A 24,046-nucleotide genomic window follows, 5' to 3' on the forward strand; every position below is an offset into this window, starting at 1 on the left:
TAGCCCCATGTCTCATCTTCCATTCATTTTCTAAACCTTTTTCTTTAATCTTTACCTTTACCTTGCGGTCTTGTCCAAACCTTTCAACTCTTTTTCCACTGAAGTTTAGTCTAATTTTGTCACCAGCCATGATTTTATTGTTGAAAGTCAATAAACAATTGAAGTTAACCAAGAAAAAAATTACCATTTCTAGCATCACATCATTGCCGCCAGTTTGAACTGCCTAATGACCCTGCAGATGGCACTTAGCTTATGGCGGGTAATAAACAGGATAAACTCCCATTAATGAAAAAAAACGCATTTTTGATTGTTTATTAATTAAAGCGTTTTTGTCCTGTTTGTTAATTTTGTGGATGACAAATGTAATACTTAACACTAGATGATATCACTGGCATGAAGAATAGATTACATAACAATTACGCATTTTAAAGTTTTTAAAATGTTTGAAAGGCTTTGACAAATGACTTTTAGATTTTTGTTTTAAGAGATTTAATTAAAATCAAAAAAATGAACTAGAATTGTAAATTTTTCAGTCGAAATGTCGTTAGCTCGAACGAGATAGAAACAAATCACACATTTTGTACAGTTATATCAATCATTTGGTTAAGAAGAAGACAGTTTAAAACTTAAGGATCAATGAATAGCTATTAAAGACAAGTCAGGTTGATAATGACTCATTATGGGATAGGTTTAGAGCTAGGTGATAAAGCTTTTTTTGGACTGGGTTCAAGGTGGACAATGCTTAACTAATATAACAAAATTTAATAAAATTAAATTAAAAAATAAGTTATATTATTGTTAAATAGAGTCTTTGTTCAACCTTGGACAAAGGATTTAAAGGAAAAAGGCTTTCTTTTTGTAATAGTTTTTCAACTGCTGCTTGTGCTTGAATTGTTAAGCTTAAGCTTGTTCTTTTTTCACCTCTAGATGGCAGTGTTTAGTTTAGTGGCCATTTTGGTTTTGGTGAAAGCAAATGAAAATAGTGAATATTGTATCTTTTAATAATTGGTTAATTTAAAGTAATTAGCCGTTATTGTTTTTTAACACAACAACCCATCCATTTCTAGTGTTGATTATAAAACATTAATCTATCGTCAGAATGGGTCGAGGCCGACCAGTGCCAAGGAGAGGTCGACCTCCCAAGGATGCCGAATCTGCTAAGAGATTGGCTCAAATGAGAAAACCAAAGTATCTTTATTCGGGACAAAAGCAACAGCAAAGCAAGCTCTCTAATAGCTCTTCAAATAATTCATCTCGTAGTCGATCGAAAAAGAAACAGCCATGGGAAGGTGAATCGGATGAAGAAGATTATACATCAACATCATTTAGTCGTATATCTAGGAGTGCATACTTTGAAGATGATGATGAGGAGGACAAGTCTCTCATGTCTTTCGGCGATGATGGTAAAAGTGCTCAATGGGATGAAGAAGATGATATGGAAGAAGATGCTGATGATGATGAGGCCAGTGCATCACCCTCTCAACCCTCTAATTCTGTGGACTCTAAGCTGAAAATGGGTCGCTTCCTTAGAGCCAGAAGCCCACCAAGGTTTGAAGAAGACAAGCTCGCTGATATGCCCCCCTTAAATTTACCTGAATCATCAGCTGATCTTCTTTTGCCGCCTCATCTTGCATCCAAATACTTAATGAAAATTTTAAGTGTTTATGAAATTTTGAATCAATTTAAATTCCAATTGAGGCTTTCTGCTTTTCGTTTGGAGGATTTCATTTCAAGTCTTCTTCTTAATGAGAACAATGCTCTTCTCTCAGAAATTCATATAAACCTCATCAAAACTCTGATACGAGAAGATGAAACTAATTCCACTCTTTTTGGTTCTCAAGATGTTAAAGACTCTATAGGGATATATTTATACAATTGTGACCCATTAACGTGGCCAACAGTTCTTAGAATGTACATTATTTCACGTCGACGAGAAGAAACACCTGAAACAAAGGAAATGATTGATCTTCTCATACAGAATAAAAAATATGAGGAATATCCGATTAATGTTCCTTTCGAATACAAGGTTCAAGTTTTAAAATTTTTGTGTGACACTTTCCTTGAAACCAATGTGGCTCGAGATGAAATTTTGAATGGTGAAGCTGGTGTTCGCCACGATGATCACTGTCGGAGGTGTCATAAATTAGGTGATCTTCTCTGTTGTGATCGATGTTCATCTGTTTGGCATCTTGGTTGCTTAGAGCCTCCCATGAAAGAAGTGCCTGAAGACGAGTGGGTTTGCTCTATTTGTAAACAAATGGCCAAAGAAACTGGTTGTGCCAATGAAGATGGAACCATTGCATCATTTGGTGATGATGAAGGTCTTTTTTTGAGACGCTATACCCTTGGCTGGGATAGGCATGGTAATAAGTATTGGTGGTTATGCCGTCGTTTAATCATTGAGTTCAACAATGAAGATCAAAAGCATGAAGAAGAAAATAGCCAAAAAGAAGATAAGTGTATCTATATTTCAACTAAAAAAAGATTCCTTGAGCTCATGAAAGCGTTGGATAAAGATGAATACGAGAAAGATCTTTATAATGTTCTCAGTGAGATCAAAGACGAGATTTTTAAAGCCATGGAGAGGACTGAAAAAATGACAAAAGACGCTCTCAAGACAACCGGCATGACCCGCGCGATGAAAACATGGATTGAATTTGAGACTGAAGCGTCCGATCTTGTAGTGAAAGATGAATCGACCGAAAAATGTGAAGACAAACCTGCCAACAGCAACAGCATTGGCGAAGGAATTATGACTCGTCTTAAGACTGGGTCCTTAAAAACTGGCTCTGGTTCTGACAATGGCAAAGAAGATGACAAAGATATTATTATGGTTTTTGATGAAGCTTTAGATCCTAACTTTTTAATTCGTATGTCCAAACGAGATGCAGTTGCTCGAGGTCTGTTTTTCAAGCTTGGTATGGAGACCAAAAATTATATCAACATTTTCTCAATCAACATGCTTGCTTTGAATAAACATCAGCTTGCAGAAGAACGTGACAAGAAGAGACATTTATCTCATAAGTTTAGTTTGACGCCGCTGTCAGAATTCAAGTGGCAAGGTACTGTTTATGGACCTTTTAAACCTACCATTGTTCAAACCCTTAGACAAACTCTGGTTCAATTCGAAAATCAACTAGCTGCTCCTTTCATGCATCCTAATTGGTCTTTACATCGACAAAATTGGTTGAAAGCTGTTTCTATGTGTAATCAACCTAAAGATTTCACTTTGGCCCTTTCCATTCTTGAAGCTGCTATGAAGCCAGTAATTTTCAATCCTGTTTGGAATGAAGCTCTGGGTCACACTCTTCTAGACAGAAACACTAACCTGGAAAGAGAAGAAAGGAAGAAGGATGAAAAAAGAGAAAGGCGGGAATTCATGGAAGAGCAAGAAATGATTATCAGAACTACTGGTGGTGTAAAATACTCAATTATGCCTCATCGTGGTCTTCAACTGGAAAAGGCTGGTAATGTATGGTATGGCTTTGGCACTCAAAGTGGATCCATTGGTTTTGGTACTACCGGTGGAGTCGGAGAAGGAGGAGGTCGAGGTGTTCAGGCACTTTGGAAACAAAGAGGTGAAGAATATCGAGTTAGTGGAAGTGGAGGTTGGATGTTCATCAGTATTGCACGTTCTCGCGTTCCGCTTCCAGTAGATGGTGAGCGAGCTGATGAAATTGAAATACCTGAAGAGCTCGCCGGAGAAGTGATTGAAGTTTCCTTCATTGATGTAAGTGCAGATCTTCGAAAAGATCGAGAACAGCGTTCTTTTTATCAAAAATATCGTCCCTATAAAAATAAGCGTAAAGGCTTGAAAGTGATAGAAAGCTATTTGGAGCGAAGGTTACTCCTCGAAGAAGCCATCATTCATCAAAAATTGAAAGCAGAAGAAGATGATATAATTAAGCCGGAAGATGTCGATGACGAAGACTATGGTAGTACCTGTTATTCTCCATTGTGTCGTACTTCTGGTATTGGTGCTTTTGATTCTTTGTGTTACTCTATTAGCTGTAGAAGACGACAAAAAGCTAAACGAATCAAATTGCAGGAAGGAAAGAAGGAAAGAGAAGAACGAGAGAAGCGTTTTAACTTGGCCAAACAAGAACAAGAAAAAGGTGAAACTCAAGACTTTATTGGCAATTGTCGAGATAAAGTATATCTTAATCGAGTTGAAAAACGTGTGGTTAAAGAGGGTGAAAAGGATGAAATCAAGTATACCATTACAAAGACAAGTGGTAAACGAATTCTTGGTAAAGGTCAACTGCCCCCTTGTAACAGGTTTACTACTCTTAAGGGTAAAAAGAAATCTATTTTTGTGTTACCCAAGCATGAACTTCGTCGACTTTCCCGCAATGCCAATCTACGAGAAGTTGCTGGTTTCAACTATACTGGTAAATTCAACAAATATCTCTGGCCATATGGTATCTCACCCAGACCTTTGTTCCGATACTGTTGGCTTTGGAGAAACACTTTACCACAAGGATATCATAATTTAAATCTAGTTGCTGCTCAATTACGAACTGTTTGGTGCTGCATTCGTTGGGATGACATGCAAGTTAAACCTCCACCTTCGGGTAACAACACAATAACAAATGAGAATGAAGTCATTACAACAGAGCTTCTTAAAAGGAGAGATTTGGCGCCTTTTGGTATTCGATCAGAATATCTTGTCAGAAAGATTATTGTTCCATTAGTTAATGATGATCCTGCGGATGACAAAGACACACCTTATGGTCCAGGAAGAAGCGAAGAAACCTATAACAGAACTGGAAGACGTATTCGAGAAGGGCTTCGAGAGCGAAAGAAAAAAATAGACGAAGAAGAAGAACGTCGTCGACGTGGACCTTCAGTAACAGAGAGCTGGGTTGGTGAAGAAGAACTTGAACTTTGGGAGATAAAGATGTTTGGTGAAAGATTAGAGAAACAACAACAGATGAAAGAAACTGAAAAACGCAAGCAAATCGAAGAGACTTTGAAAAAACAGAGAGAAGAGGCTGCAGCTAAGCGCATTAAAGCTACTCTGGGTACACCAACTGCAGGAAAAGTTACTTCGCTAATAAGTGGACCTAAACGCATCTTCAACAGTCGAACCCCAACAGCAAATACCACAGTAACTGCAACATTAACCGCTACACCCACTACACCTCAAATTGTGACACAAGCTCAACAATATGCAGTTATTAAAACGAATGGTGGTCAAACATTCAAGGTTCCTGTTAGTGCATTACAAGGTAAAACTGTTGGACAACAAATCATTATCAAACAAGGTAATAATTTGGCTGCTTCAACCACCGCCACTATCATTTCTACTGGTACACCTCCAACTGTTACAGCTCCACTTACACCAGCAGCTACTTCTACCCTTAAGCCTGTTACTCCTACCGTTTCTTTGCCTAATTTCACTGGTAATATTAAGTTACGTACTGTTGGAGCAACTCCAACCGTAAGACCTCTTATATTATCCGGATCAACAGTACAGCAAACACCAACTAACAATGGACAGAGAATACAGATAATAAAGCCTGTTGTAGGTACAACTCCTCAAACTGTAAAAACTGTCAATGCCTCTGGATTAACTGTTTCATCTAATATTCTGGGTTCCGCCACTTCCACTGGAAATGCGGGTCAGCAACAATCACCTCAGTCTACTATACAAATTCCTTTGAGGTTCCCAGATGGTCGTATGCAAATTATTCAAATACCATTATCTATGTTTTCTTCAACCACTCAGCCTATTCAAATTGCAATCCCATCCTCGGTAACTCAACAAACTACACAAACGGTTACTGTAACATCGACACCTCAATTGGTTACAACAAATGCATCGCCTGCTCAAACTCCAATGGCTACTCAATCAATCAAAATTATCACTAACACTTCTAATTTAACTCCCACCCCATCATCCACTACCCCAAATCAAACAAATGTCACTCGTTTCATCACAATGAAAACCACTCCTCAAGTGACATCGACAACAGCCGCTTCTACAACAACGATCTCCCTTGCATCAACTTCAACCACTCCACAGACCAACATTACTGAGCAAGTAGCTCAGCAATTAAAAACTGGAAGTATCCAATTAAAGTTGAACCAACCTGCTTTATCTTCTCAAGCTGGGACCATTAATGCTACCAGTACAGCAACAACAGTTACTCCGTTGGCAACAACTCTACGACTTGCCACGGCAAGTCCAGGTCAAACACTGACCGCCTTGACAAACAGTTCGACTGTTTCAACTTCTGTTGTTTCCAATACTATTACATCCCCTGTATCTACCACAGCAGGTCCTGCCACAGTTTTAGCTTCACCAAATGCTAAAACTGCTAGTTTAGTTCGAACAGCTTTCCAAAGTCCTGTTGGGACTCGCATTTTGGTCCAGCAACCTAACAATACTTCTACAACTATTCATAAAGTAACCGCGCCATCATTAAAAATCATAACATCATCAAGTCAAGAGTCTACAGATAAAACAACTTCATCTGATAGCTCAAATAAACCATTTGTATTGACTCAAGAAATTCAAGACAGAATTGTTAGACAAGCTCTGCTCAACACCAATACTTCAACTCCACCTGAGGTTCAACAAAAGCTACTCGCTTGGCAGAAAAAGCAACAACAACCTGGACAAGTCGTAGTTACACCAGCCATAATAGATTCTTCAGGTACTGGAAGAACTGTGACTCCTTCTACAAGTGGCCGTTCTAAAGGTGTTAAGCGAGCTAGAAACACTTCAACAACTACCACTATAACACCTACAACTGTTCCTAATGTTCAATTAACTGGCGATGATGAAGAGAATCGTCGATTACTTGACTGCCAAGCAGTACTTGTTGGTATTCTTGATAAGATTGAAAAAGACGAAAAGATGGAGTTGAGACGGAAAAAGGCAAAAGAAAATCAATTCCAATCAAAATGGAAATCTTTACTCACAAAGAAAAAAGAGATTCTAAATGAACAAGCCGAAATTTTGAAAAGAGATATTGCAAGAAAGAAGAGTTTAATGAAAGAAAAATTAAGAAAAGAAATCCAAGCTGAAATGAACAGAGAAAGTCCAATTAAAAAGAAGGAAACTCCACCGAACAATAAAGTTAATAGCAATGGAGCGTCTACTACCACTACAACTACTAGTTCAAATACTAATAGCAGTAGCAATGAAAGTACCCCTAAGCGTAGAAAACTTTCCGATTCAAGTTCCGATGTGTCTCGACCTCCTTTAAATAAGATACGAATAAAAATAACACCACTTAATCCAAAAGGTAGCACGGGAGATTCCAATGCAACAAATACCTCAACTGCAGGCAACAAAAACAAAAAACTTTATTGTATCTGTAAAACTGCTTATGATTCATCAAGATTTATGGTTGGCTGTGATAGTTGTCATAATTGGTTCCATACAGATTGCCTTGGTTTGGACGAAGAAACAGTTAAAAAGAAGAAAAGTTGGGTTTGTAATGACTGCCGTGATAGTGATGAGGAAAATGGAAATGGCGATGGCGATGAAGAAGAGGAAGATGACGAAGGAAGTACTCCTGAATCTTCTGATATCGAACAAGAAGTGCAACCTCAACCCCAACCTCAACCTCAACCTCAACCCCAAACCCAACTTCAGCCCCAACAGCAACAACCACCCCAATTACAACCATTACCACAATTACAAACGCAACCCCAACCTCAACCAGTATCACAGTCTCAACCACCAATGCCAACACTACCACCACCACAACTTATATCACAACGTCAAGCACAACAGCCTACGCTTGAATCACAATCGCCACAACAACAAGAGCAACAGCAACAACCACAACAACAGCAAGAACAACAAGAATCCAAAGTTAAAGTGGATGCTAAAACGGAACCAAAGCCAGTACCAAAGGTCGAACCAAAAGTAGTCAAGACTCCCAAAAAACAAGTCAAGAAAGAGATCAAAGGAAAAAGATCAGGGAAAAAAGATCAAGTAGATGAAGAAGAAGATGAAAGTAGACTTTACTGTATGTGTAGACAACCTTATGATGAATCTCTTTTTTACATTCAATGTGACTCATGTCAAGACTGGTTGCATGGTAAATGTGTTGGTATAGTTTCAAAAGAAGCTCAACTTTTAGACACTTATAACTGCCCTCGATGTGCACCAAATTCTCTAATCAACTATTGTAATCAGAAGAAATTGGATTCTAAAGATTTTAGCTCACTTAAAAGTTTAATGAAAGAGTTAAAATCGTTCAGAAGTGCTTGGCCTTTCCTCAAGCCAGTTGATGCTACTGTTGTTCCGGATTATTATAGCATCATTAAAAAACCAATGGATATGGCAACCATGGAACGTAAACTTGAGTCAACTGCATACGCCACATTAGCCCAATTTATTGGAGATTTAACGCTTATTTGTGACAACTGTCGCTATTATAATGACAACAAATCAACATTCACAACTTGTGCTAATTTGTTGGAAACTTTTTTCCTCCAAAGAATTAAATCCTTCCGTCAACAAATGTTACAAAATAAATGAAACTGGATAAAAAAAGTAAACCTGAAACTGAGAATCAAAGAAAAATATGATATAGAAACAATTTTCTCTTGTTTTCATGCCCTGTAATGAAAATCATCACCATCATTATCTCACCTAATAACACAACCTGTCATCTTCATCTTAATCACCAATTTTGAAAAAAACGCATTCATTTAAATAAGTAAAAACTCATTGCATTGTAGAACGATGTGAATTTCTTAGTTTTTCTCTCTCATGACTTCTCTAGTTATACCCCTTTGTATCTTTAAATGCTATCAAATGGCTTCCAAGTCAAGTTGCATCAATACCTTCTCCAATAAAACATCATCTTGTCATCCTTTAAAACTGTCCTCATTTTAATACTAATTTTCGGTTTGTACATGTTTCATCGATCATTTAACCATTAAAAATGGATGTAAAGATAATAGACGCAAGACTCATTACGATTTTTTAGTTCAGACACGAGATACTGAGAAGGTTAAAATTTCCACTTACAAGATTGTTACGCTTGTAAGATTAATTTTAGTAAATCAGTGAACAATAATCACGGATCGTCCAATTAGCATTGAGACTTATTTTTTCAAAATTTTGAATAATTTTGGCGATAATTAACGCGAGGCGATTGAAACATTCATCATTTACATTGATTTCTATTAAGAGAAATTGATTCGGTGCTTTCCCATAGAAATCAGTGTTAAATTAATAAAATTCATAACTTTCACAAATATTGCGACCTCCCAATACCAGAACGAGTTGATACATTCACAATTACTTTAATTAGAAGCTTAAAAAAAGTCAAATCTTAAATTTATAATAACACACCAATATAGCTATTAAGATTTTTGTTGTATCTTCATTTATTTGGTGTTAAGAGTAAAACTGTCTTTTATTCAAGATAGATCAAACAATAGTTTATGGTTTAAATAGTCTTATTACCATTTTTTGTTATTTCAAAGTATCAGTGTAATTCAATGCTGATAAGTTAAATTTATTTTACTTTAAATTGAGCTTGACAGAGAAAATTGATTTTAGACCAATTTACCTTTCTGTCTGTACATTCATTGTTTTCATCGCACTACAGAAGCTCTTTGCTAATGTTCAAATGAATGGACGGATCATTGAAATAAGCTTAGAAATAATTAATGAGCACTGGAAATCAATTAATTAATATTCACCAGATGAGGATGAGGCACAGAGGAAAGATGCATTGGAATCATGAAAATAATTGGATCAATCAGCAAAGTTTATTCAGACTTTTCGTTCAGACATTTACCTCTGTCTCTGTTTCTTTCTACAATCATCTTTACCATCTTTTGCTATTCCTAGTTCTCTCACTTTTATCTCTCTCTTCCCTCTCTTCCCCTACCCCTGATCCTCACACGTTGTCAGTATTAGTTAATTGATTTGAACGGAAACAGTAATGTCTTTTAATTCAATTCGATCAGAATAGATCATCTCTTAATCATCTTCATTTCTGCTTTGTAGTTACTCAGTACATACTTTTACTTTAAGTTGCACCTCGACTGCCATCGTTTTTTTTCAAAATCAAATCATGTTTTTAATGTTAATTGTGTTCGCTCTCGCAGCTTTTGGCTTTTATTGGCTTTACCGAAATGTACTGTCTAAATTTGATTGTGACTTTTGCATGAAGCTATATGAGAAATATGGGAAACAACCAAGTAAGAAAATACCTTTAACCATATTAATAGTTCAACCTTTAATTTGCTTTCATTTTCAATTGTCTTCCAGGTGAAACTTTGAAAGGTAAACGAGTCTGGATTACAGGAGCAGCCAGTGGGATTGGTGAAGCTTTGGCTTACGAAATGGCGAGCTGTAAATGCAAACTGGCTTTGTCTGATCTGAACAATCAAGGTTTGGAGCGAGTTAAGCGGAAAATTGTTAACCATCATGGTAAGTAACCAATTCTGGTAACAAGAGACAGAAAAAATATCAATATATCACCTTAAATACATTTTATTCTGAACATAATTTCCGCAGGTTTACAAGATAAAGATGTTTTGTTGGTTCCTTTCAATCTAACTGAAACAGCTAAACACGAAGAAGCTTACAAAAAGATAATCGCGCATTTTAAACAGGTAATTATACGAGTCTCTACATTTATCTTGAAATTCAAATTCTGGTTCAGAAATCATATTTTCCTTGAGCCAGTAGATTATTGAATTAGCTACAACTCAAACAAAATCCTTTCTCCATCAGATCGGGCTTTATTTTTTGAAATCAGTTGTTACATAAGTCTCATATCGACCAAGATTAACCTTTGTCATGAAATAATTTCCCCTAAACCAGGAAAATCCGTTGATCTCGAAAAATTATAAGATTTATTTATCACAACATTCTTGTTGTTCTACCCTCTGAATCGAAGTCCAGACCGAAGTCCCTCTGAATCAAGACCAATTCATAAAATATAAATTTTTAATAACTTCTATTTTTTGGATTTTTTTAGATTGATATTTTCTTCTGTAACGCTGGACGATCACAAAGAGCGAAATTTGAAGATATTGATATACAAGTTCACCGAGAATTGTTTGAAATAAATGTCTTTAGTGGAATCAATTTGAGTCGATTGTTGGTTCAAAATTGGATTGAAGAGAAGCATCCAGGTCACATTGTTGTAACATCAAGTGTCGCTGGTAAATTTGGTTTACCTCAATCTGCCTCATACACTGCCTCAAAATATGCCTTATTAGTAAGTTCAGGTTACTTAATTCACAGTTTTTAAATGTTCAGCTAATTGATTCTGTATATTTATTTTTCCAGGGTTATTATGACTGTTTGAGGAATGAAGTTAAATCCAAAGGAATCCAAGTTACAGTTGTCTGTCCTGGTCCAACTGCTACCGCAATCCTAACTAAATCGTTTACCGGCAAACCTGGTGAAGTTTATGGTAAAGAGTTTGGTGAAGTGGAAAGCAGAATCCCAGCTGACCGACAGGCTAAAATGTTTGCAATTGCTGCAGCTAATGGAGTTGCCGAAGCTTGGACTTCACGACCACCATATCTGTGGTTGGTTTATGCTGCACAATATGCGCCATCATTATTTAAAATATGTTTCCCAATTTTCTGTAACGAGGAAATTCTGAAAAAGATGAGAGATGGACATTAAGCACCTTAACACATGGAAATTTGTCATAAATTAAAGTTTAGCCTTTGATTTTTTGTATGAAAGTTTATAAAAAATATAATATTTACCAACATCTTCACCGTCAATCTATTTGATTATCCTGATCGGTTAGAAACTAAATACTTGATTAATTTTTCGAATCGTGTTCTATTCTAATTTGTCTCTAATTGATAATCATAATTGACCTTGATTATTAAACTGATTTCTTTATATAATCAAGTCGAAACAAGGCTTTTTACAATACAAAAAGTTAAACTCACCTAAAAGATCCAGATTTAGAAAGTGGTGAAAAGGTAAATTTGTCCTTAAAAATTGATCCAATTACTTTTTTTAGTCACTAATTGTGAATTATATTTTCAGAAACTCTACTATACAAAACTCCCTGAAGACCAGTATGAAGAAGAATAAAAGAACTGAAAAATTCAGGTTGAAAAATGCTGTTAATGACGGTTATGAATTTGTTAATGTCAGTCAGCAAATGAAAAAAGATGCACATAATGGGCAAATAAACTGGGTCCAGAAAAATTGAACAATGTCTCGATGAAACACAATGATGATGATGTTTAAAACATAAATTACAGTTAATATAAATCAAGTAAAGTATTCAATTGGAAACAATTTTTGTATCTTCTTTTATCAACTATTCATGATTCGGCTGTAAAATTGAGTCGCATCAACCGATAAAGACTTTCTCCATGTAACAAAAAATGTATTATTTTTCAATTAATGAAAGTGTTTTTAATTGTACCGTAAACCAATTGCTGATTGACCTGATCGACCTTTTTTCTCTTCTTCTTTTTCTTGTTTCTTGAGATGATATAAAATTGAGATCATAATGGAGTTGATTTGAGTTGAGAGTGAAAAAATTGAGGCGGGTCATTGATAGTAAAAACAAATCAAAGAACAGTTGACTTTTGTTGTGATTTGTTTCTTGTTTTCACTGTTGTTGATATCCCATGAATTGGGAGGATTCATTCTGATGTTGGGTTACAATTATTGAGATAACCAGTTCACCGTGACAATTTAAACATACTTCAAGTAGACTAAACTTTATTTAAAGACTACTGGAGTATTAATGGGTTTGACTTGAGTGCGGTTTTCAATTCATTCGTGAGTTTCAAGTTGGGCAGTTAATAAGTGCTTTAACAACCAGCAAGGCTTCAGTAACTGTTGTCTTATTGTATTGTTGTAAATCTGGTACAATTCACCTTCACTCTCATCATAACAAACCTACCTTACCAATAAGATAGTGTTTACTGGAGTACAGCCAAATTAGTATTCTGTTATTTACAGAATCATTTCTGGTTTCTCTGGGTTTGTGTTTTGTGATAGTGTTTACAAGTGATTATCAACTGGTTTATCAACATAATTGATATAATTTATTGATTCAGCAATCCTAGACAAAACATTTAAATTGCCAAGGAAATTTCACCTTTACTCAACCAATCCTCAAATCTGGTGATTTTCATCTTCTATAAAAGATACAGATTCATAGAAGATAGGGTTTTGATTCCCATTTGCCATCAGTTGTTTTTCAAGTGCGTCTTATAATTTTTCTCATTTATCTTTTGCCATTTCAATTGATTCTTCGCAAGATAATTAACATTATTTTCCCTTTTGTTTTCCTAATTACCAGGTAATCATTTAATCTTCAAATATCCGTTAAATACAAGTATCTTTCATCAATATTGATCAACAATACTAACAACATCAAATCTCTTGTTGTGAAGTCAAGCCCTCTAAAATAGTAAATCGTTTAAAATTAAAAATGGCCTATGTCCGTGGAACACTTCGATCTCTTCTTGAAATGCCTTTAAAATCAGCTCCACCGATGGTTAAACTCAACCTTTCAACATTATCAGTTCATCATGACCAAGATTCAAATGAATTCACCATCAGCTGTGGCAAAGGTTAGTTTATTTAAACAGGTGACTGCAACTATACATCACTATGTTATTTTCTGGTTTTTTTGTTAAATGTTTAACACCATCTAAATCAACTAATTTCTTCTTCTTTTTCTCATTTAATTCCAAAATGTGACGATGAAGGAGGTGACAAAGCCGTTCTAAATTATGAATATTTAGCCAATGATTTGGTTGAATTGTATCACACTGAGGTACCTGTTACATGTCGTGGCCAAGGAGTCGCTAAATTATTGGCACAAGTTAGTTCATTCACCTTGTTCTCAATTCTTAATTTCTCCTTCAATTCTATAACAACATGCTCAACACTCTCACCTTTTCATCTCTTTTACCATCAAACTCTTCATTCATGATATCAGTCAACCACTCAGTCATTCACTTTCATCATTATCCTCCTATCCGTCCACCTCCACCTTTACCCTCTCTTTTGTGCATTCAAATTTTGTTCAATACATTATTCAGTTGAAAGAAAACGCTATTAACCAAATAAGCTATCATCTTGGCCATTCCAAATACAAAGCTGATTTGAGCATCAAGGTCATCTACCTTTTTATTCAATCGCTTTCTGTTCATAGTCTCTATCTATTACGAATAATAAGTGCCTGTAGCTTCCGGGTTGCTGACTTATCATCTTGATCGTTGTTGTCACATCAACTGTTTACTTTCAACAAATTAAAATCAACTTGTCTATTTTTTTCCTTTTTCATGATCAGTCAATAACTTGATCGATAAGGTTCATCAAGTTAGCTGCACTGAATTGAACCTTTGGTTCGCTCCTTCTTTTTTAGACCAATACTAACATTACTTTTTTTATCTCTTTTACAGGCTGCGTTTCAATTCGTTGTTGATAATAATTTAAGAGCTAAAGTTACCTGTACTTATTTACAACGATTCCTATCCAAAAATCCTGAGCGTGAATTTCTTAAACATGTTGTATCTTAAATCGGAATTCAATGCTTCAGCCACATGTGAATGGAATGTACTTAATGCTCCTCTCTCTATCATCTCTCCAATCATCTATCAATCAACATGACAACTTCAAAACTGAGCCCAAATTTTTATGATAAAACATTTAGTTTATCATTTAAATGGATAATAAATTTTGGATCTGTTATATTGTAATTCAACCATGTAACCCTTAGCTCTGTATCTAAACTAGATTGGGAATTCCAAAGTATTTTCTATTCTACATTCAAACAACTCTCGCCACTTGATATGATGTTAATTTTCCAGTTTATTCTTGATTCTAACAAACATTTACATCAAAATTCATTCAAAGCCAAAGTTTTTTAGTTTACAGTCAACATTGAGAAACTGCTCATCACTGAAAATAGCTTATTTTCACTATTTGCCTAGCAAAATAATTCACCATTTTCAATCTTGTTTGATTTATAAATTTTAGTTAAATTAGAAAACTCATGAAATGAGTGATATTTTATGAAAGAAAATGTAATTTTGTTAGTTAATTAAGAAATTTCAATGAAAATTGATTAAAAATTAACCCCTCCTCAATAGGGACCATTAAATAAATTAACCGCAGTTTCTCAATGGTGACTGTATCTACATTTAATGCTGTATATGTAGCGCAAAACATACCTATTTTGAAATAAAGTTCAACTTATGTAAAATTAATCATGTGTCTCATGTTTTTTGAAATTTTCTCCAAGTTTGGAGCTTTGAATTTTCTGGAAATATTAATATAAATTATAAAACCCTGTTTATTGTCACCTAGAGTCATTGAATAACGTCTTTTTTAAATTTACATAACCGGGTTACAAAACCAATGGAAACCGAATCTCACGATCTTATCAACCAAATTGTCCACCACTCTGCGAATATGGTCAATAGGAGCTTTCCTATTATTAAAAGCTTATTTCCAAAAGTGATGAAAAAAGTTAAGGATTTCGTGGTGATATAAAATGATAAAAACTGAAGCATTTATAGCCAGAAAGATGAACCACAGTTCAGATGAGGATTTCAGCTAAAATATCAGAATTATTTGGTGTCTTTCATAATGCTAAGAGAGCCAATCGAACATTTCTACAAGATTTTTACTTTCCCTTTAGTGATTTGTGAATTTCAAGTTTTGCTTTACGACGATTGATTGACGATGGCAAAAAATCACAACTTAGGACCACGACCACGCTGATAGCACTAGAATATATCGTTATCGAATGATAACATCTACTTTACAACTAAACCATGCTGCTCATTGGTATTAACGGCCTTGATCTATGAAGTTGAAATCAACGAGTTCCAATTATTGTTGTATGCTAAAACAGATGAGCATAAATTGGATAAATTATAGATTAACCTTATTAAAAAACGTTTATAAACCCAGTAATACGAACCTTCGCAGCTCAATAAATCTAACGACGCGATTTTTTAGCAAATAAGAAGCATCAGCTATGGAATCATCAAATTGTACCTCAGTTGCTTTCTGCAGGTCTTCAACTTCTGCAATTAAAGTCATCAGCTGATAAAAATAGTCCAAAGCTTCACAAGTTGGCTCGATACATGCAACCAAATATCGTCTCAATAAATAAATATAAACATATTGTTCTGATCTGGTTAGGAAATGAAAGAATTGAAAAGCAAATTAATGGAAAAGTAATTTAAAGGATAGTAACAGCCTATCCAATACTAACTTGATTGTATTTCGATATTTCAACCCTGGCAAATCAGCATTGAAAATAATAATGAAAAAAATCAATGTGAGGACGTTGATGTCGCTTTTAAAACGATCTGGAAAAGTATCCATAACATGTACAGCTTTTCTATAGGAATCGGGGTGTTTCAAGTAAAGTTGTTTCCGTGGAAATATCCTGTCACAAAACTGAATAATTGATGAGTAAAAAAGATGTAAAATCATTAAAATATTATTTTTGCTGTCCATATCAATTCAAAGGAAGGATAGTAATCTGTAACTTACATACCAACCGTCGATTTGAGCATCATAGGCTATTAAATTTTTCAATGAATTTAGACTAAAAAAGGCATTTTTCAACAAATGAATTTTATCATTTAAATCTAATTTCCTAAATGCACGAGACTTTTCAGCAGAACCTACAAGATCAACTGGACGTGGATCAGTGCATAAGTCATCTCTACGTGCTGCCAAATACACATCCGAGTTCTGTTTGAATATAATCTCTTGTAAAGCGTGAACTGCCTCGTATAAAGCAAATGACTCAAATCCATCCAGCATGGTTTGTGTGGACAAGAATTCCGATTTTATGTTCATCGGTGAAAAATGAACAGCCAATATCTTTTTCCCTACATTAGAGTTCCAAGTCTTTTTCACTCGGCAATCATTTTTATCCGTTGAGACACTGTTCTCGGAAATCCTGGTAACTTGGTTTCTTGATGAGCTAAAGTATTCAGTTGTTGATGACATTTCAATATCATTCACTGTATCTGAGTTGATATAACCAGTTGAAGGAAATATTGTAGAGGTTGAAGATTGTGAGTCCGAAGTTGAGTTGTAATAAGAGTCAATTGCTTCAGTAAATATCTTGATTTGTCCATTCTCGAGCATTCTTTCTTTCTTGAGAGACATATTTTTGTGAAAATAATTTGTTAAATATAGTTAACTAATTGAATAGGAAATCAGGTGAAAAAAAGAAACCTCAGCATAAGCAATAGAAGCATGAAATATTGATAATAAAATAAAAAGGAAGAGCAGATTTGAGCAAATTGCAAGTGAATTGTTAGTCATTCAGTTAAGCACAAAGATTTAGCACTTAACAAATGACAAAAGTATCTAGACCATGCACCTAGGCAAGGTTGAAATCAATTCATCAGGAGAGACAATGCTAATCTTATCTTTTTAATTCCAGAAAACTGCGCTTTACTTGTAATTACAATTCAACATGAGCTAGTAATTTCTGTAGCTAAAACTTCTGTCATTGGCTTGATTTAACTGACAGATGAATGGTAATCACCTAACTACCATGCTTTAAATCAAATAAAAGCATGAAATAACGTAAATTGCCAAATTTGAGCTTTAACTATTTGTCTTTCATAATATCAGCTGGAATCATATTTTACCTCGTAATTTCAATTGGGAGGTTCCCTCTCTTCATCCCGATGTTTATTTTGACAAAGATTATTTGGAATTACAGTAAAGTACCCCATAACTTGGTAGAATTTTGTGTTGGCGCCACCTATTGGATTTAACCATTTAATTGGATTTTCTAATTGTTTTAACCAAAATTACTCAAATTTAAGTACAAAAGGTTGAATTAGCGTGTCAACTTTACTAGAATTATTACAAATTTCTTGTTAAACAAATCAGAATAAGTCAGAAACTCGATATTTTGATTATTCAATAGAATAGAACATTTTCGCATCTCTACAAAAGTGAAGAGCATCATTAAAAAAAAGACATTCTAGTTATTAGGAGAATAAGCTGATTAATACTGCAGGAAAAATTTTTTTATGTAAAGTCGACTCGCTAATTCAAGTTTTTTGGCTAAATTTTGAGTTATTTTGATTAAAACAATTAAATAATTGGATAAAAATGGTTCCGAAATTTTTAATCCAATAGGTGGCGCCAACACGAAATTCTACCAAGTTATGGGGTACTTTACTGTATCTAGAATTTATAAATGTCGAAAAACTATTTCAGAATAAGATTACTTCAATGATTACTTAATATTCATACAATGATACACTTCCATGGGAACAACGCAAATTTTTACTGTTAACAATCTGCTTCGGTGAATTCAAATTGTCTGAAATAAGTCAGTGAATAAATTTACTTCAAATTCAACTTGAAAACTAAATTGAAATATTGAATCATAACAGTCTACTTTCATCTAGATGTTGAGCTTGAGCTATGTTCGTTGCTTCAAGATTAATGAACAATAATGATTAAGAATTAAATAATGTATTTTAATGTTTAGCGTTTTATGTCAGTGTATCCAATGAAACATTCATGGCCAGAAAAATCAATTCAACTGAGAATACCAATTAATATCAAAAAATCCACGTAACATGAGAATGTGTCTTTAATAATGGCACTTTGTCTTGATTGTGAGTTTCATGATTTGTTTCATTGATTATGCCAAATTAACAATTTTGGTTTACAATCATTTAAAATCAAAATCCTCGAATTTGTACATCATAATGTTGCTTGAAAGATACCAGGGCAAACCATCGAAAATCATACGATAGACCAAGAAATTTTCTTATTTGAACTTGTGAATCTTAAAACAGGTGCATTTCCCAGTGTTTATTCAGATGAACTGTCATTGGCAGGCGTTTTTTTTGTTTATGGCTTATAACACAGAGAGTGATCCTTGCCAATTGCATTTTGCTTGATAGCTCTCCATTGATTTTTAGTCTATTTCACAAATCATGGACCTTAGACCACAAAACCACTTAAATCATGATAGTAATCCTTGGATTCATAGCTTTGGAATCAACGAGCTCCAATTATTGTTGAACGCTGAAATAGATGAATAAAATTGGCTCAATTTACGATTTGTACATAAACCTTGTTAATACAAACCTTCCAAGCTCAATATATCTAACGACGCGATTCTGTAGCAAATAAGAACCGTTGGCTCGGGCGGAATCAAAGTCTGTTTCAGTAGCTACCTTCAGTTCTTGAATTTCTTCAATCATATCCATCAGCTGATAAAAATAGTCCAAAGCTTCACAAGTTGGCTCGATACATGAAACCAAATATCGTCTCAATAAATAAATATAAACGTATTGTTCTGATCTGGTTGGAAATAAATAATTGAAAAGAAAATTATTGGTAAAGTAATTAAAAGTGAAGTCAGTCTATTGAATACTAACTTGATTGTATTTCGGTACATCAAATCGGGTAAATCAGCGTTAAAAATAATGATTAAAAAAAGTAACGCACAGACATTGATATCAGTTTTAAATCGAATTGGGAAAGTATCCATAATATTGAAAGCTTTTTTACGCAGATCTGGATTTTTCAAAAAGAGTCTTTGCCGTGTGTAAATATTACCGCAAAACTGTACAATTTCAGAATGAAGAATTGAATAAAAATGGAAATTAAATTTAGATTTGTGATGGCAAATGTTTGTAACTTTAAACTTACAAGCCAACCGTCGAGTTTTGGATTAAAAGTTATCACATTTTTCATTACATTGAGATCCAAGAAGGCATTTTTCAATAATTCAATTTTATCCTCCAAATGTAATTTCCTAAATGCACGAGACTTTTCACAAGCACGCACAAGATCGACAGGACGTGGATCAGCGCATAGATCAGCTTGGTGTGCTTTCAAAATTTCCTCGGAGTGTTCGTGAATTATAATCCCTTGAATAGCATTAGCTGCCTCTTGTAAAGCAAATGCTTCAAATCCATCCAACATGGTTTGTGTGGACAAGAATTCCGATTTTATGTTCATAGGTGAAAAATGAACAGCCAATATCTTTTTCCCTACATTAGAGTTCCAAGTCTTTTTCCCTTGGCAATTATCTGCTGAGACACTGTTCTCGGAGATCCTGGCAACTTGATTTGTGATTCTCGATGAGTTGAAATATTCATTAGTCGGTGACATTTCAATATCATTGACTGCATTTGAGTTGATATAACCAGTTGAAGGAGATGTTGTAGATGATAGAGATGGTGATACTGAGTCCGAAGTTGAGTTGTAATAAGAGTCAATTGCTCGAGTAAATATCTTGATTTGTCCATTCTCGAGCATTCTTTCTTTCTTGAGAGAAATACTTTCATTTCCATTTTTCTGTTTATTTATAGGTGTTTGGTCTTTGTCAGAGTCAAAAACGGATTCAACAATGGTTGGTGAAAGAACTGGTAATAGTGTCGATGTATCCACGCCTATGAATTCCTCGTCTGAAAATAGACCATCATTGTAGATCACTGGGTGAATATGTTGAGAAAATTCACTGTGAAAGTCCATCATTGAACAGCAAAAGTGATGTTGAACACAGAATAAAAACTGGATTAGTAATCATTCAAACAATAGAAGCAAATAATAATGAAAAAGGAAGATTATTAATAGTTATTATAAAACGAGATAATTGTTAGTAAATGAAATAAAATTAAACAAAAATGAAGCATGAACTGAATATCGATAATAAACTTCAAATAAATAGTCTATCAAGACAAGGATGTATAATGTTATCGCAAGCCTACCAAATGATAAAAGTAACTGAAATCTGTTGTGTGTGGGAAAAGTTGCAACAATTCATCCATCGAGAGAAACAATGGCATCCTTATCTTTATTACACCTTACAGAAAATACCCTGCGATTGTCACAGTTATACAGATGATGGCTAAAGTTTATTTCAGTCTTATCATTTCTGAATTGAATTGATTATGTTCATGTTCATGATCATATTCTTCTTGATCTTATTCCAAATTTAACAAAAAAATCATCGAATGAACCAACGTTACAATTGTCAAATTAACGCTTAAAAACAAAGCTATGAAATTACATCTATGAAATATATGCTAAAAACTATTCAAATAACTATAATAATCAAATAATTTATTGAAACTATGATCGATAAAAGCATGCAATTTGATTTGGAAACTTACATTTTGATGAATTTTGTATTTAATATTTTAATTTCGTAATTAGGCGCCACCACCTCTTACACAGTTGATTGTTTCAAACAGTAACGCTATCTGTTGGCTTCTATCTTCCATTATAAACTGTTGTTTTTTGTTTCCCCTGAAACAATTAAAGGCATCCCTTGCATGTATTATGGCCGCTCACAAGGAACGAAAGTAATTTTTGGACATACTAACAAGGTAAAAAACAAGAAAGAAAAGATAAAAGAAAAGAAAATTTATTCAGAAAATATATAAAGATAAAAACACGCAGTAAAATAAAAAAAAATGACAATGATATTGGAACGAAGTTTTAATAAGAGTCAATTGCTTGAGTAAATACCTTGATTGATCCATTCTCGAGCATTCTGTCTTTCTTGAGCGACAAGATTTATATTATATGCAGGCTTAATTGGCGACCTATCGATATGAGATAAATCCTTAAGGTTCATTATTGAACGGCAAAAATGAACTGTAAATTTACAAGCACATTCAATAATAGAAGTAAGCGAGAATGGAATGACCACTGCGAGATTGTAAAAATGAATAATTTATACAGATGCTTTTAATTGATTGAATTGAAAACAATGTGAAAAAGAAACATTAGGATAAGCAGACGATAGACCATAGCCCACGAAACCAACTCCAATTATTGTTGAACGCTGAAATAGATGAAACAAAATCGGTTCAATTTACGATTTGTAATACATAAACCTTGGTTATACAAACCTTCCAAGCTCAATATATCTAACGACACGATTCTTTAGCAAATAAGAACCGTTGGTTCGAGAGGTATCAAACTCTTGTTCAGTAGCTATCTTCAGTTGGCGAATTTCCTCAATCGTTGTCATTAGTTGATAAAAATAGTCCAAAGCTTCACAAATCGGTTCAATACATGAAACCAAATATCGTCTCAATAAATAAATGTAAACGTATTGCTCTGATCTGGTTAGGAAATAAATAATTGAAAAGAAAATTAATGGAAAAGTAATTTAAAATTTTTTCGGATAGTAACGTCAGTCTATTGAATACTAACTTGATTGTGTATCGGTACTTCAATTCTGGTAAATCAGGGTTAAAAATAATGATTAAAAAAAGCAATGCACAGACATTGATATCGGTCCTAAAACGATTTGGAAAAGTATCCATCAAATCAAAAGCTTTTTTACGCAAATACAGATTTTTCGTAAAGAGTTTTTCCCGATTGTATATAACACCACAAAACTGAACGATTTCAAAATAAAAAATTAAGTAAAAGATGAAATTGGAGTTAAATTCATGATTGAATATGTTTGTAACTTCAACTTACATTCAAACCGTCGATTTCTGGATCAAAATTTATTATATTTTTCATTGCATTAAGATCGAAGAAGGCATTTTTCAATAATTCAATTTTATCCTCCAAATGTAATTTCCTAAATGCACGAGACTTTTGACAGGCACTTACAAGATCGACTGGCCGTGGATCAGCGCATAAATCAGATAAGTGTGCTTGATAAACTTCATCGGAGTGCTCGGTAAATACAATTCCTCGAATAGCATGAGCTGCCTCTTGTAAAGCAAATGCTTCAAATCCGTCCAACATAGTTTGTGTAGACAAGAATTCAGATTTTATGTTCATCGGTGAAAAATAAACAGCCAATATCTTTTTCGCTACATTAGAGTTCCAAGTCTTTTTCACTTGGCAATTATTTTTGTCCGCTGAAACACTGTTCTCGGAGATCCTGACAACTTGATTTGTGATTCTCGATGAGTTGAAATATTCATTAGTTGATAACATTTCAATATCATTCCTTACATGCGAGTTGATATATCCAGTTGAGGCTAAAGATGTTTTAGATGCTAGAGATGGTGATACTGTGTCCGAATTTGAGTTGTAATAAGAGTCAATTGCTCGAGTAAATATCTTGATTTGTCCATTCTCGAGCATTCTTTCTTTCTTATGCGAAATACTTTCATCCCCATTCTGTTGGTTATTTATAGGTGTTTGGTCTTTTTCAGCGTTCAAAACAGATTCAACAATGGTTGGTGAAAGAACTGGTAACTGTGTCGCTGTGTCCACGCCTATGAATTCCTCGTCTGAAAACGAACCATTATCGTAAATCTCCGAGTGAATAAGTTGAGAAAATCCACTGTGAAAGTCCATCATTGAACAGCAAAAGTGTTGTTGAACACAGAAGAAAAACTGAATTAGTAACCATGCAAACAACTGGGGCAAATAAGATTATCAATCTTAAAGGAAAAATTATCAATAATTGTTAGTACATTAAATAAAAATGAAGTATAAAACTGAATTAATAATAAATTTCAAATAATAGTCTATCACGAACAAGGGTTTACAATATTATCTCAAGCCTACCAAATGATAAAAAACACTAAAATCTGTGACTTTGTTGCGATTTAAGTTGTAACAGTTAATCCATCGAGAAAAACAAGTCTCTTAGTTTTATTACACCTGACAGAAAATACCTTTGATTATCCCAGTGAAATAGATCATGGCTTTTATTTCAGTCTTATCATTTAGAGTAAACTCATTTCAGTCAATGGTTTGATCGTAAAGATTATTTCTTCTTGATCTTGTTCTAAATCCAACAAAAACATCATCAAATGAAGCACGTTACAATGTATCGTTACATAATTTCAATTTCAATTACATGCAAGTTTTCCACAAGTGAACACTGATAAACAGCTGTGAAATTGTATCCATGTAATCTATACTAAAAACTATTCAAATAACAATAATTTATTGAAACTATGATTGATAAAAGCATTAAACATTTGGAAACTTACATTTTGATATTTAATATTTCGTAATAAGGCGCCACCACATTTTTCACAGTTGTTTTCAAACTGTGGCGCTATCTGTTGGCTTTCATCTTCCATTATACACAATATTTATTTTTTTGAAATTTTT

The 24,046-nt window shown here is 34.1% G+C and overlaps 5 protein-coding genes and 1 long non-coding RNA gene across 14 annotated transcripts; 4 read left to right on the forward strand and 2 right to left on the reverse strand.

Annotated features, from left to right (window-relative positions):
- Positions 1-858: 858 nt before the first annotated feature.
- E(bx) (nucleosome-remodeling factor subunit NURF301 E(bx)) lies at positions 859-8,848 on the forward strand. The gene has a single exon (XM_015929549.3). The coding sequence runs from the start codon at positions 1,100-1,102 to the stop codon at positions 8,501-8,503; it is 7,404 nt and encodes a 2,467-aa protein (XP_015785035.2). The 5' UTR covers positions 859-1,099; the 3' UTR covers positions 8,504-8,848.
- Positions 8,849-9,903: 1,055 nt separating this feature from the next.
- On the forward strand, positions 9,904-11,723 carry LOC107362609 (dehydrogenase/reductase SDR family member 7). Its single transcript, XM_015929707.2, has 5 exons — positions 9,904-10,182; positions 10,253-10,414; positions 10,502-10,599; positions 10,968-11,210; positions 11,282-11,723. Exons 1-5 carry the CDS (start codon positions 10,056-10,058, stop codon positions 11,624-11,626), a joined length of 975 nt encoding a protein of 324 aa, XP_015785193.2. The 5' UTR covers positions 9,904-10,055; the 3' UTR covers positions 11,627-11,723.
- A 71-nt stretch (positions 11,724-11,794) lies between these two features.
- On the forward strand, positions 11,795-12,082 carry LOC149094769 (uncharacterized). The gene is made up of 2 exons (XR_016197746.1): positions 11,795-11,937; positions 12,005-12,082. It is a non-coding gene; the product is annotated as an uncharacterized LOC149094769 (long non-coding RNA).
- A 1,256-nt stretch (positions 12,083-13,338) lies between these two features.
- Positions 13,339-15,198, forward strand: LOC107362610 (protein NATD1). Its single transcript, XM_025160882.2, has 3 exons — positions 13,339-13,554; positions 13,693-13,808; positions 14,392-15,198. Exons 1-3 carry the CDS (start codon positions 13,413-13,415, stop codon positions 14,506-14,508), a joined length of 375 nt encoding a protein of 124 aa, XP_025016650.1. The 5' UTR covers positions 13,339-13,412; the 3' UTR covers positions 14,509-15,198.
- A 68-nt stretch (positions 15,199-15,266) lies between these two features.
- LOC107362606 (uncharacterized) lies at positions 15,267-21,616 on the reverse strand. 5 transcript variants are annotated; one of them, XM_089265909.1, is made up of 6 exons: positions 21,476-21,616; positions 21,118-21,325; positions 19,649-20,462; positions 19,375-19,562; positions 19,082-19,297; positions 18,442-19,018 (listed from the first exon to the last, which is right to left on the reverse strand). In XM_089265909.1, exons 3-6 carry the CDS (start codon positions 20,258-20,260, stop codon positions 19,006-19,008), a joined length of 1,029 nt encoding a protein of 342 aa, XP_089122035.1. In that variant the 5' UTR covers positions 20,261-20,462; positions 21,118-21,325; positions 21,476-21,616; the 3' UTR covers positions 18,442-19,005. The 5 variants fall into 5 exon arrangements, with proteins under 5 accessions (XP_089122031.1, XP_089122035.1, XP_089122034.1 ...); XM_089265905.1 differs by lacking the exons at positions 18,442-19,018; positions 19,082-19,297; positions 21,118-21,325; positions 21,476-21,616 and adding exons at positions 15,267-15,839; positions 15,918-16,133; positions 20,713-20,857 and having other exon boundaries at positions 19,649-20,515; XM_089265908.1 differs by lacking the exon at positions 21,476-21,616 and having other exon boundaries at positions 19,649-20,515; positions 21,118-21,254.
- LOC107362607 (uncharacterized) lies at positions 21,356-24,046 on the reverse strand. 5 transcript variants are annotated; one of them, XM_089265912.1, is made up of 5 exons: positions 23,923-24,046; positions 22,442-23,264; positions 22,169-22,356; positions 21,862-22,077; positions 21,356-21,794 (listed from the first exon to the last, which is right to left on the reverse strand). In XM_089265912.1, exons 2-5 carry the CDS (start codon positions 23,060-23,062, stop codon positions 21,782-21,784), a joined length of 1,038 nt encoding a protein of 345 aa, XP_089122038.1. In that variant the 5' UTR covers positions 23,063-23,264; positions 23,923-24,046; the 3' UTR covers positions 21,356-21,781. The 5 variants fall into 5 exon arrangements, with proteins under 5 accessions (XP_089122038.1, XP_089122037.1, XP_089122036.1 ...); XM_089265911.1 differs by lacking the exon at positions 23,923-24,046 and adding an exon at positions 23,602-23,796; XM_089265910.1 differs by lacking the exon at positions 23,923-24,046 and adding an exon at positions 23,602-23,731 and having other exon boundaries at positions 22,442-23,364.

This window comes from Tetranychus urticae, chromosome 1 (genome assembly GCF_039701765.1).
Source record: "Tetranychus urticae isolate SD_2017Ah chromosome 1, NJAU_TeUrti_SD_1.0, whole genome shotgun sequence".
Classification (NCBI taxonomy): Eukaryota; Metazoa; Arthropoda; class Arachnida; order Trombidiformes; family Tetranychidae; genus Tetranychus; species Tetranychus urticae.

Bases quoted from the DNA above. Each gene is read 5' to 3' on its own strand.
- LOC107362606 (XM_089265905.1), bottom strand. From the start codon at position 20,790: ATGCCATTGTTTCTCTCGATGGATGAATTGTTGCAACTTTTCCCACAC. The intron at 20,516-20,712 runs GTAGGCTTGCGA...TTACTAATCCAG, and splicing joins TCAGTTACTTTTATCATTTG to TTTTTATTCTGTGTTCAACA. The intron at 16,134-19,374 runs GTTAGTATTCAA...TTTCCTAACCAG, and splicing joins ATGTACCGAAATACAATCAA to ATCAGAACAATATGTTTATA.
- LOC107362610 (XM_025160882.2), top strand. From the start codon at position 13,413: ATGGCCTATGTCCGTGGAACACTTCGATCTCTTCTTGAAATGCCTTTA. The intron at 13,555-13,692 runs GTTAGTTTATTT...GTGACGATGAAG, and splicing joins CACCATCAGCTGTGGCAAAG to GAGGTGACAAAGCCGTTCTA. The intron at 13,809-14,391 runs GTTAGTTCATTC...TCTCTTTTACAG, and splicing joins TCGCTAAATTATTGGCACAA to GCTGCGTTTCAATTCGTTGT.
- LOC107362607 (XM_089265910.1), bottom strand. From the start codon at position 23,281: ATGATGGACTTTCACAGTGGATTTTCTCAACTTATTCACTCGGAGATT. The intron at 22,357-22,441 runs GTAAGTTGAAGT...GAAATCGTTCAG, and splicing joins CAGAAATCGACGGTTTGAAT to TTTTGTGGTGTTATATACAA. The intron at 22,078-22,168 runs GTTAGTATTCAA...TTTCCTAACCAG, and splicing joins AAGTACCGATACACAATCAA to ATCAGAGCAATACGTTTACA.
- LOC107362609 (XM_015929707.2), top strand. From the start codon at position 10,056: ATGTTTTTAATGTTAATTGTGTTCGCTCTCGCAGCTTTTGGCTTTTAT. The intron at 10,183-10,252 runs GTAAGAAAATAC...ATTGTCTTCCAG, and splicing joins GAAATATGGGAAACAACCAA to GTGAAACTTTGAAAGGTAAA. The intron at 11,211-11,281 runs GTAAGTTCAGGT...TTATTTTTCCAG, and splicing joins CCTCAAAATATGCCTTATTA to GGTTATTATGACTGTTTGAG.